Source organism: Drosophila biarmipes, chromosome 2R (genome assembly GCF_025231255.1).
Source record: "Drosophila biarmipes strain raj3 chromosome 2R, RU_DBia_V1.1, whole genome shotgun sequence".
Taxonomy (NCBI): domain Eukaryota; kingdom Metazoa; phylum Arthropoda; class Insecta; order Diptera; family Drosophilidae; genus Drosophila; species Drosophila biarmipes.
Genome location: NC_066615.1, coordinates 11,799,169 through 11,810,074, shown reverse-complemented (window position 1 = coordinate 11,810,074; position 10,906 = coordinate 11,799,169). Strand labels below are relative to the sequence as shown.

The 10,906-nt window shown below is 40.9% G+C and overlaps 5 protein-coding genes across 7 annotated transcripts in view; 4 read left to right on the top strand and 1 right to left on the bottom strand.

Moving 5' to 3' along the window:
- Positions 1-10,906, bottom strand: part of LOC108029977 (pneumococcal serine-rich repeat protein) — an 85,694-nt gene that overhangs the window by 9,650 nt on the left and 65,138 nt on the right. For 2 of the 3 annotated variants that reach the window (XM_017102482.3, XM_050887319.1), the window contains exons 3-4: positions 1,742-2,048; positions 129-414 (exon numbers count right to left, since the gene is read on the bottom strand). In XM_017102482.3, coding sequence (XP_016957971.1) covers positions 129-414; positions 1,742-1,792 — 337 coding nt within the window. In that variant the 5' untranslated portion in view covers positions 1,793-2,048. Of the gene's footprint in view, positions 1-128; positions 415-589; positions 760-1,741; positions 2,049-10,906 lie in introns of those variants that run through there. The other variant, XM_017102483.3, reaches the window with a different exon arrangement.
- On the top strand, positions 5,096-7,003 carry LOC108029979 (uncharacterized). The gene is made up of 4 exons (XM_050887323.1): positions 5,096-5,544; positions 5,621-6,172; positions 6,229-6,381; positions 6,523-7,003. Exons 2-4 carry the CDS (start codon positions 6,095-6,097, stop codon positions 6,859-6,861), a joined length of 570 nt encoding a protein of 189 aa, XP_050743280.1. The 5' UTR covers positions 5,096-5,544; positions 5,621-6,094; the 3' UTR covers positions 6,862-7,003.
- LOC108029869 (uncharacterized) lies at positions 7,141-8,019 on the top strand. Its single transcript, XM_017102359.3, has 3 exons — positions 7,141-7,315; positions 7,369-7,521; positions 7,581-8,019. Exons 1-3 carry the CDS (start codon positions 7,214-7,216, stop codon positions 7,923-7,925), a joined length of 600 nt encoding a protein of 199 aa, XP_016957848.2. The 5' UTR covers positions 7,141-7,213; the 3' UTR covers positions 7,926-8,019.
- Positions 8,098-9,052, top strand: LOC108029980 (uncharacterized). Its single transcript, XM_017102488.3, has 3 exons — positions 8,098-8,400; positions 8,449-8,601; positions 8,656-9,052. The coding sequence occupies exons 1-3, from the start codon at positions 8,329-8,331 to the stop codon at positions 8,998-9,000; spliced, it is 570 nt and encodes a 189-aa protein (XP_016957977.1). The 5' UTR covers positions 8,098-8,328; the 3' UTR covers positions 9,001-9,052.
- Positions 9,925-10,790, top strand: LOC108029978 (uncharacterized). The gene is made up of 3 exons (XM_017102486.3): positions 9,925-10,139; positions 10,200-10,352; positions 10,407-10,790. Exons 1-3 carry the CDS (start codon positions 9,987-9,989, stop codon positions 10,749-10,751), a joined length of 651 nt encoding a protein of 216 aa, XP_016957975.2. The 5' UTR covers positions 9,925-9,986; the 3' UTR covers positions 10,752-10,790.

Genomic DNA, 10,906 nt, shown 5'->3' with positions numbered 1-10,906 from the left:
TTAATTCCTTTCAGCTGGCATCACGTTTACCTATCCCACCACCTTTAAAATATGTACCCTGCCCACATACGCCACTGTTGATATAACAACAACAAGAGAGAGCCAGCGAGAGATTTGCAGTTACTTACTCGTGTTTGTGTGCTTCTTGATCGCACTGGAGTTGTTGTTGTTGTTGTGGTTGCTCCTCTGATTATTCGCCGATGCTGCTGCCGCAGTTGTTGTTGCCTTCGTTTTGTTATTGAAATTCAGCGCTTGACTCGCCGTTGTCGCCGCCGATGTTGTTGTTGCTGTCGCTGCTATTCCTGTTGTTGCCGTTGCTGTAGCTGTAGCTGCTCCTGCCGCACTTAAATTAGCTAACAATTTATTATTCTTAATATTGCTTTCTGTTGCTACGTTGCTGCTATTCAGGGCCACCTGCGAATGCAGAAAGAAAGAAGAAATCCAACAAAATAAGTGACAGCCGCAAGGGTGTGAGTGCGTGTGTGCTAGCGCGTGTGCGTGTGTGTGAGGAGTAGGGCAAAAGGAAAACTCCAAAAAATCTCTCAAATAGAAATTGTTATTTCGTTCACCGAATCTGCTTTCGCTTTACCTTTGCCAACTTCTTTTCCATTCCATAACCATATTTAGACCAAAGTATTACTAATGTTTTAATTTACAGAAAAACAAAAAACGAAAACAATAAATAAATAAGCAACGTCGTGTCTTCCTCTCGATTATTTTGCGCGAGCCTTCTCCGCGGCGTCCTTTTTCGACTGAAAACGGAAAACCAACACAAAAAAAAGGGAGCCGAGCCGGAGAGGAGAGCAACCACCGAAAACGGCATGGGAGAGGAGAGGCAGAGAGAGAGAAGAGCGGCGGAGAGAAGCGGGCTAAACAAAGCGCCTTTAGTGTTGGAAAACGCGATTGGCCTGTAGTAACTGACATTTATAATTGTTCGATGATCTCGATTATGTTTCTCCACCCTTTCCGGCTAATAAATCACTAGACTACTGTCCTAATCACCCAATAACAGAGTAGAGAGTCTAGTTTGCTGGTCAGTTCGTTATCGCCTCCTTCGCTTATCGCACACTGCAAAAGTGTAGTGGCCACTTGAGAAAGCTGCCCGAAAAAAAGCGCCTCTCGAGTGGGCCAAAATGATGACAATAAAATAATTACGCTCTTATCGCCCCCACTAACTGTATAGAGTGGAAGTAGTGGGAGGGGGCAGGTGGATAAACAGTGTTGCCAACTATTAGACTACCCAAATGGGTTGTAAACACTTGCCGAGACTAAGTAGCTATACAACACTTTTATTGCTGTCTATAAACCTATAATCTCTCTTTAAACTATTGTGCTGTCAAAAAAAAAGAATTTTAAATTTCAAATGACGTCTTGGAATTTATTTTACTATGTGCTTATACCTATACCGTAAAAATGATATTGTTTCTTGGTAGATAATATAAAATTACATTTTTAAAAATAATAACAGTTTAGTAAAGGTTACCCAAGCTAAAAAATGAAAACCTCTGGCAAATCCGAACCACATTTAAATTAAATAAGTAATCTTATAATCCTCATTAAATTCTAACCGTTTTAATAGAGCTAATTAATAGCTGGACCAGATCAAGTAATTATTTTTACCGGCGACCAAAGCATTACTAGTAAGGTATATCTATCAGATTGGCTGGCAACACTGGGTGGAATGTGGTGCGGATAGTTCCCGCATAGGGGTCTCGAGCCCGAGGTGCGACCATTTGCTTACCTTATTCGGGTGGTGGCTAGTGTTCGCCTCGTTACGTCTCATTGACTCCATGCAGACGCAAACGATCGGGCGGCCGCACTGCGCGGGCGGCCCAAAGTACTTCCAGTAGTGCCAAGGAACGTGCAGCCGGCGGATGAGTTGCTCAGATGGCCTGGACGATGGCTGGCGCGGATGCGGATGACACTGCTCGTGGGTGGCGATGAGGTGGGACGCTGCCTCTCGTCACGAATTGTCGACTTGTTATCCGGGCAACAATGCAGGGAGACACAGGGCCTCGGCCCTCGGGCCAAATGGTTCATTTTCAAAACTGCAAGTAGAGACAGGCCAGAGTGGTATTTCCCGATTAGTACACTAGGCAATGTGGCAGATATACGGCTAACGCTAAAGTGAAAAGTACCGCCCCACTTGATCGAGTGCTCGACGAGATTAGAGCCCCGCCTTGTCGCTCTTTCGAGTGCTCAATTCAATTGCCCCCTTATCGGCGGCGATCGCCAATCAACGTGTTTGAGGTTAACTATAAAGCCTGGGCGACTGTGATTTACATGCACCGGACTGAAATGGAACTGGCACTGCGATCATAATGTGTATATATAGACGGCTTGGGGAGGGGGTACGGCGGGCCCCTTAACGACCTGGTAATTAAGGCACTTTTGCACAATTTACTGGCACTGATAACGCAACCGGCGGCCCCTCTGGCATACGAGTAATACTACTTCTACTCCCACCGATCTCAAGTGCCACCGAATATGGAGTATATGATTTAAACATGTGCGCGAGCCCAGTAGCTGTGGCCGTTCCGATTCGCGATTAGATAACGTCAGCGCCGACGTCTCTGGGAATTCTACGAGCGGTTCTACACGTCTTTGCCACCCCGAAGTCGTTGACGTCATCGTTCCCAACTCACGACTTAGCACTTTTTATTTCGATGCAAACGAACATTAATGCCAGAACAAATGTCAGGCTTTACGCTTTTATGAACCGAGTAAGCCTATGGTGACTATAGTCGAGAATAATACGCAAACAGTCTATATCATTTTATAGAGATCTAGATAATGGCTCTAGCTTGATAGGAAAATACATTTATTTACTGTTTATCTTAAGGTATACCAAATTTTTATATCTAGTTCTCATATAGTCTTATAGTTTTAGAACGAAATGAACTTATGGTGACCATATCCCAAAAAAATACGCAAACAGTCTATAACATCTAGAAAATGTTTCCAGCTTGATAGGAAAAGTATACCTTTTCATTGTTTACTTTAAAATATAACGAGGTTTTACCTGTGTTTGTCATTCAGTCGTTTTTTAACCGTATCTACCAAAAGGTGGATCGCAAATATTATCATACAATTTTTACCCTTTAGTCGACAGTTTTTGTGCCCTCCTTTGTCAATTAATTTGATTGATTGGTTTGCATGAATCTCTGTTGATTCATTCATTTTTTTTCCGCTTCGCACGAGTTTAAAGCAACAACTACAATTAAATTTGCATGTGCTTAACATTTTATGATAATTAAGTGGCACAGACAGCAAAACACGCTTTTTCTGTGTGGGCCGACGATGGATTCTTTTTTTTCTGTTGCCAACTTGTGTTTGTTTGTGTCACCAGAGTTATGTTCGCATTTTCATACTGAATACTGAATACAGAAACTTAATTAATTGAGTTGTTGACTGTGCCCGGCTCGACAATAAAAGCTGCCCACACATTGCGTATTTTTACTGCCGCGTTTAATCTCATCCAAATGCGAGTTTTAAGCCCGGACAAGAGCATTTCAGTTCCCATGGCAATCATCTTTTATTCGCCGCTGAGCCCCTTCACTCGGACACCATTTAATCCGCTATTACGCACTCCACACTATCTCGGCCATGTGGGTGGCAATGCGAGTGTGGCATGTGGCATTAACGTGCCAACAAGGGGTTAAACCCCGAAATAAAGAGCGAAAAATGGTACGAGAAAAATAAGAAAAAACACCCATCCATGGCGATGCTTTTCACAGACGCCGCCAACAAACACGAAGATTGAAACACACCATAATTTAGACAAATCAATAAATTACTAATGGCCCCCGCCACTTCGCTCCTTTGTGCGATCGACATTCCACCGAATTCGAGCGAGGCTCCGAGGTCCCAGCTCCCCAAGTTAGGGGCAGGGAAAAAGGTGGGCACCAGTTGGCCAGGTAGAAACTGCACGGCTGAAGGCACAAAGACAGCGCCGGCCATCGTTCAAGTCGTGTTTTAAATTGGGTTTGCGGCCAAGCTCCGATACCACAATACCCCCTCTTCGGGGCACAGGAAGGAAAGGATGGCAGAATGGCACAGGGGAACGGACGACCGTCTTCTTGTTATGGCCCAAGTCCCTGTCCGCACGTACTAAACATCAGGCAGTACCAACCCAACCCATGGGCAACCAGATAGAAGATAGTGCTGGTTCTGATGTTGACTCTGTAAGCAATAGCTATCTTTAAAGAACTTTGAATAATGGGCGTTCTTTAGTTCTTAGGGTTATAGAAAAATAATATTATCTTCATAGATTTTTTAGGTTTAGTAACTCTCTGTGAAACATTTCCTATAGCTACCTTAAAATGGTTCTACTCTTTGCAACTGAAAGCTAGATCGAATGGAAAATAGCTGAGCCTTCAACGCTGGCGGACTCCAAATCAGCGGGAGAACATGAAATCGCCAAGATGATGAAGAAGCCCAACAAACCGATGAAGAACATGGGCTGTAGAGCTAAAGATTTACGGCAACATCGTCGGAAACATCGGCCGCCGTTCAGATCGTTCGAAATCGCCTCGCTTCATCGCCGTCGTCGTCGTCGTCGTCATCATCTCGGTTTTTTCTGGTTGCACAAGATGGTTGTTGTTGTACAAGATTGATCCTCGGCGGTTGCTAAATGAACGCCTCCGGGGAGTTGCCAGTGCGCTTTTATTAGCGTTTTTGATCCAGAATGGATCGTAACCACAGCAGCCAAGAAGCGGAGTCGTGGAGAGCGGGCACAGGCCCCCATCAGACACACACGCAGCTACTATTGTGGTCAAGCAAATAGTGTTGGCACTCTAAATATTGTCATATTTATACAACAATGAGGGGTTTGATGGTTAATAATAACTAGGAAGTCCTAACTTTGAAACAACCACGTATGTATTTTATGGGGTTTTCCGGAACCGTATACGTTTATAGGTTTTCAGTTCATATGCATTGTTTTTAGACTTTTCGAAGATAGTCTATTATATATTCTTGTTATTTCAGTTTTGTTTGTAAAAGTTTGATTTTTTTATTTTTTTTTTTTTTTGCGAAATTTGTCAAAATTAGTTTTGAACACTATTATCTTGAACTCTTTTGTACTCCCGCCATATACAAAAAATACAGACAGAAACTGCGTTTCGCTAATAATTCTTGGGTCTTGTTTCTGTTTTGATTCGACTCGAATCGCGATAATTTGATTTTCCTCAAGCACAGCCCATGCGATTGCGTTGGTGGCGGCTGTTTAGTCTCAACACGCTCGAGGCGACGGCGGCGGCTCGGCGTTCAATTAAATTAAGTGCAGCGGGTTCCCCTTTCGTCTCTTTTTTATTTTCCCTGTGGCATGCCGCACCAGCACCGCAGAACGAGATGTTCTCAAGTGCAGGCCAACTCAAGTGGCGATCATGCCACTTAGGCAACGGACTGAAAACGAGCCTTGGATGGGAACTACTCAAGACGAAGGGCAAGGAGCAGGGGATCAGATCTCGAGATCTCGGGGGAAGTAGACACATTCAATTGCTTTTCCAATATATTGATCACTCGAGGGAAACGCGAGTGTGTGTGAGTGTGTTTGTTTGCGCCCCTTTTCCGTCCATTGATAGGGCGTAGGAATTTATGACTTCATTCCCCCAAACAGATCTTTTGTTCGTGTCACCAGCAATTTGCTGTCCTCAATTACGAGTGTTTTCCTTTGTGGTGTTTTCCTACGGATCTAATGAGTTGCCCAGAAGAACTAGGGATGCTGCAGACTCAGAAGGTCGGGTCTGTATACTTCCCCTATTGTCGTCGAGGGAATCAAGCGTTATCAACCCCTTGAGGGTTTAGTTTTAATTGAAATCCCCTGGGTAATGCGTATGGCAAGAATGTGGAATTCGGAACTTAAAAAATTAAACGAAGAAATTTAAGTAAACTTAAAACTCAAGGTTCTAAAATGTTGAACCTATTACAAGCTGTGACACAGGTATTGCGTGATTTCGCCGATCCCCGATAAGCCTTTTTATGTTTTGTTAAACAAAAAACAAGCTGAAAACATGCAAACTACTGTAATGGGACGCAGCTTAAGCTATATAACTCATGAAAAGCTAATTGAATTCAGTTACTTCTGGACAAGATGCTACCACGTACGTTGCTGCCGATTGTGGGAAGACTATGGCTAATAGTTTTACTAGCAAATCACTGCACTGGCGCGGTAAGAAATCGTTTTCTACCTGCAGGGAAGTATAACAATATTTTTTGAGTCAACAGCGTAAGTGGACCTACCAGCCATTGTCTATTGAAACCTACTCTACGGATGATAACCTGCTAAAGATTTCGGCCAAGGTTGATCGAATCGGTCGGGGAGACTATGGCATTTCGGCGGAAATCGAGTTTAAGTACGATGTGGACGAAACTACCATGGTAAGAATGGGGTTTCTTTTACTGTCATAACTATTAATCCTCGAAGTCTATAAAAACGTGCTTTAAAGAAACATTTTAAATACACGAACTCCATTTAGTTAGTCAAATATCATATTGTATACCTATATATATTACTTCCAGGTTGAGGCAGTGGCCTATCGCAGCAGCTCCGGAGAGGAAAACGACTATAAGATTATTCCCTTGAGCATCCCGAAACAGAACTATATCGAGTTTATGAACAGTAACTATAAGGACGTGGTGATTCCCAACCTGAGCGGCTGCTCCAATCTTATCACGTTCGAGGACAAATTCGAGCCACCGTTTCCCAAGGACACCTATAAACTGGACAAGTGCGTGGCCGACAGCGATGGCTTTCCGGACATAGTCCCCGAGGGCTATTACAAGGTCAACTTCACCATGTCGGGTCAGGTGGACTGGGGCTTCATTATCATCGTGAAGATCTCAAATAAACTTATGTGAACCTAATGGATTTAAGCGATCACGTATGATGATTTGCAATAAATATATATGATATGTTCATATTAAATCCAATATATATCTTTCTGAAGAATGTATAAATTTAATTAGATTTCGTTTGCAATAAAACCAGCTTCAAAGACAACCAATCTGAATTCTTGGTCAATTATAAGCACGAGGTTGTTAGTTTTGGAAAAATGGTTGTTGGACATCAGTCGGGATCGGTTTCGTAGTTAGAATTTCACAAATTTAATAGGAATCATGTTAATTGTCAAGCCAACATTCAAACATGATAAATCCGTGAGATAGGGCTTTTCCGAAAATAGGAGCCGGCTATATAAGCAGGCTAGTTTTTATGAAATGTATCAAATCTAATTCAAACAGAATGGAAACCTCTAATCTGTTTTTAACTACAATCGGTATTCTACTTCTGGGCATACATTTGGCAAGGGCAGCAGTACGATTGGTAATATATATATAGTTCACAGATTGTAAAAGTTCTGCCCTTAGCGAAAATGGGACTACGAACCTATATCGCTGACCGCGACCACTTCGGATGAAGATAAGTTAAAGATTAACCTGAAAATCGATCGTTTGGGGCGTGCAGATTGGGGAATGTCCGGCACCTTAGAGTGGAAATACGACATGAATGATGAATCTATGGTAGGTTAAATAAGAAAAATAATTTTCTCGCTATACCCCGGTTCTTTACTTCCCTCCAGGTTGAGGCCTTTGCGTATCGCAGCAATTCGGGCGATGAGAGTGACTACAAGCTGTTACCTTGGGCGATTCCCAAGCAGAAATTCTATGACTACCTCGATACCTACTACAAGGATGTGATCATCAAAAACCTGGGCCACTGCTCCAACCTTCCGAAGTTCGAGCCAAAATTTCAGCCCCCTTGGCCGCAGAATACCTATAAGTTCGACAAGTGTAAGATCGACGGTGACGGACTGCCGGATGTCGCACCTCCCGGATTTTACAAGATTGTATTTAGACAATTTGGTCCTGGCCAGCCCACATTTGGTTTTACGGCGATTTTTAAGTTGACAGCCAAAGTATTTTAGGGGGCCCATATTCAAAATCGAGAAGATCCAATAATTTTTTGTATTCGTTAATAAAATCAATGTTCAACAAAATTTCTTAATATTTGGCTTGAAAGTGTTCTTGCTTTAATTTGGGAAATCGGTGATTGCGTAATATGACTTTAAACTATTAAAAAGGGTAACAAAAAAATCATTGAAAACCATATATGTGGTTACTTAATACCAAAACCTTTAATCTTTGTGAGTATGATTTTCTACATTATTTTATATTTCCATGACGTTCAAGTGAACATGATATAACACAAATGTGAATCAAGTTTACATAGTCTGATAATCATTTCGTGCCACATTGAATTGCAGGTTATTTAAGAATATCTGGCTTTATAAAGCGAGACATGGCTTAGCCCAGTTTAATATGGTTTAAATGGCTTCCCACCGCTTTTCGTTCGTTTCAATTTTATTGGGTGTCCTGCTGATCGCTGAAAACAGAGCAGCGGTAAGTTCCTTATTTCCATACGGAATATTTTTTAATTACTTCTTGCAGCGGAAATGGGATTACGAACCTATATCGATCGACTGCAACACTTCGGATGACAGTTTAATAAATATAAATACCAAAATCGTTCGCATAAATCGCGGAGAATTTGGAATATCAGCCAAAGTCGAGTGGAATTACGATACGACAGACGAAACCATGGTAGGTACTAAGCATTGATTAAGTATATCCCTTATAAAAAACGTTTATCTCCAGGTCGAGGCCGTTGTCTACCGAAGCACTTCGGGAGATGAGAGTGACTACAAGGTGCTCCCGTTTTCCCTTCCAAAGCAAACCTTTTACGATTACCTCAATACCTACTATAAGGATGTGATAATTAAGAACTTTGGGGGCTGTTCCAATATTCCGCAGTTCGAGGACAAATTCGAACCGCCATGGCCCAAGAAGACTTATATTGCTGACAAGTGCGTTATTGATGGCGATGGGTTTCCAGAAATCTTACCTATCGGATTCTACAAGATTGTATTTAATTGCACCGGACCGAACCAGCCGTCATGGTCCTTCGTTGCTATCATCAAGCTAACAACCAAAATGTTTTAATATGTATCCACTGTTATAACCCTTAGTTGCACTATGACGAGGAATACATATGGGCCCTTTCTACTCATGGAAACAGCTCTTTTTTTATGCCTTCATATTTTAAAAATTTAAAACCTTTTAAATAAAATAATAGAAAATAAATTCTAGCTTTGCTGTGTTTGATCATATTATCTTCTACTCTGTGGTAGAGCACTATTTACTTGAAATTCGAATTCATTCTAATTACGTGACATGGTATAAGCTATTTTTATACCCTTGCAGAGGGTATAATAATTTCAGTCAGAAGTTTGCAACGCAATGAAGGAGACGTTTCCGACCCCATAAAGTATATATATTCTTGATCACCGTCCCAAGACGAGTCGATCTAGCCATGTCCGTCTGTCCGTCCGTTTCTACGCAAACTAGTCTCTCAGTTTTAAAGCTATCAGGCTGAAACTTTCCCAAAAGTCTTCTTTCTATTGCAGGTAGTATATAAGTCGGAACCAGCCGGATCGGACAACTATATCTTTTTAACATATACCTTTTAAAGCTTGGATATAACATCTTTAAATTAGTTCTGAATTTCGAATTGATACTTATTCGAAAATTAGTAGGAAAACATGAAATAAAAATTTTATCTTTGGTGTTTTTTAACATATAACCTTATAAGCTTGAAAATAATATATTTTAATTAGTTCTGAATTTCGAATTAAATTTTATTAAAATCGGACGACTATAACATAAAGCTGTCATAGGAACGATCGGATAATTGGTCGGAAATAATTTTAAACAAATTATAGCTTTGTGGCTTTTTGACATATTATCATATAAATATTGGGAATAAAAATTTTTATATTTTTAAGAATTTCGAATTCAATTTAATAAAATGATTGATTATTTTTAAAACTGCAAGGGTATACAAACTTCGGCTTGCCGAAGGTAACTTCCTTTCTTGTTTGAATTTGGAGATAGTACAAATGTAAATCAAGTTCGCCTAGCTGATAATAATGTCGTGCAAATATACAATAATTGGTTTATGTGGGCTTTATAAGGCGATGGATGATCGTGCTCTGTTTAATATGGTTCAAATGGTTTCCCTCCGCCACTTATTCGTTTCAATTTCGTTGGGTGTTCTGCTGGTAAATGAAATAAGAGCAGCGGTAAGTTCATTTTAATGTACATATATACCAAAATCATATTTTAAATATTGTATTTTTCAGCGGAAATGGGATTACGAACCCATATCGGTTGTTGGCATCTCTTCGAATGACAGTTTAGTGAGTTTCGATATCCAAATCATTCGCATAGGTCGCGGGGAATACGGAGTATCAGGCACAGCCGTGTGGAACTACGACACGACCGACGAAACCACGGTGGGTACTAAGTCATTAAGGATATCCTGTATTGAATCCAACAATCTTCTTTAGATGGAGGCCGTTGCCTACCGAAGCTCTACAGGAGCTGAGAGTGACTACAAGCTGCTCCCTTTTTCCGTTCCAAAGCAGTCCTTCAACGATTACATCAATAGCTACTATAAGGAAGTAATAATGAAGAATCTTGCCCACTGCTCCAATCTTCCGCAGTTCAAAGGCAAATTCCAACCGCCATGGCCAAAGAAGACTTATTGGGCTGAAAAATGTGTTTTTAAATGCGATGGGTTGCCGGATATCATACTACCCGGTCTCTATAAGGTTGTATTTAATTGCACCGGACCGAACCAGCCGTCATGGGACTTTATTGGTATTGTTAAACTAAGAAACAAAATGTTTTGAAATCAAAGTACATCTAATAAATAATTAATACGTTTGTCATTAATTTTTTTTAAATACACTACATTGTTTTTATCCATTTTAAAATGAAAAATAAAATAATTTACAAAATAAGTAAGTTGTTAATTATATAAAATAAATTCATTTTCGTCGTGTAT

Excerpts from the sequence above, each read along its gene's own strand:
- LOC108029980 (XM_017102488.3), top strand. The coding sequence starts at position 8,329 with ATGGCTTCCCACCGCTTTTCGTTCGTTTCAATTTTATTGGGTGTCCTG. Across the intron at positions 8,401-8,448 it reads TCGCTGAAAACAGAGCAGCG|CGGAAATGGGATTACGAACC; the intron begins GTAAGTTCCTTA and ends TACTTCTTGCAG. Across the intron at positions 8,602-8,655 it reads ATACGACAGACGAAACCATG|GTCGAGGCCGTTGTCTACCG; the intron begins GTAGGTACTAAG and ends GTTTATCTCCAG.
- LOC108029979 (XM_050887323.1), top strand. The coding sequence starts at position 6,095 with ATGCTACCACGTACGTTGCTGCCGATTGTGGGAAGACTATGGCTAATA. Across the intron at positions 6,173-6,228 it reads CAAATCACTGCACTGGCGCG|CGTAAGTGGACCTACCAGCC; the intron begins GTAAGAAATCGT and ends TTGAGTCAACAG. Across the intron at positions 6,382-6,522 it reads ATGTGGACGAAACTACCATG|GTTGAGGCAGTGGCCTATCG; the intron begins GTAAGAATGGGG and ends TATTACTTCCAG.
- LOC108029978 (XM_017102486.3), top strand. The coding sequence starts at position 9,987 with ATGTCGTGCAAATATACAATAATTGGTTTATGTGGGCTTTATAAGGCG. Across the intron at positions 10,140-10,199 it reads TAAATGAAATAAGAGCAGCG|CGGAAATGGGATTACGAACC; the intron begins GTAAGTTCATTT and ends TGTATTTTTCAG. Across the intron at positions 10,353-10,406 it reads ACACGACCGACGAAACCACG|ATGGAGGCCGTTGCCTACCG; the intron begins GTGGGTACTAAG and ends AATCTTCTTTAG.
- LOC108029869 (XM_017102359.3), top strand. The coding sequence starts at position 7,214 with ATGAAATGTATCAAATCTAATTCAAACAGAATGGAAACCTCTAATCTG. Across the intron at positions 7,316-7,368 it reads TACATTTGGCAAGGGCAGCA|CGAAAATGGGACTACGAACC; the intron begins GTACGATTGGTA and ends TTCTGCCCTTAG. Across the intron at positions 7,522-7,580 it reads ACATGAATGATGAATCTATG|GTTGAGGCCTTTGCGTATCG; the intron begins GTAGGTTAAATA and ends ACTTCCCTCCAG.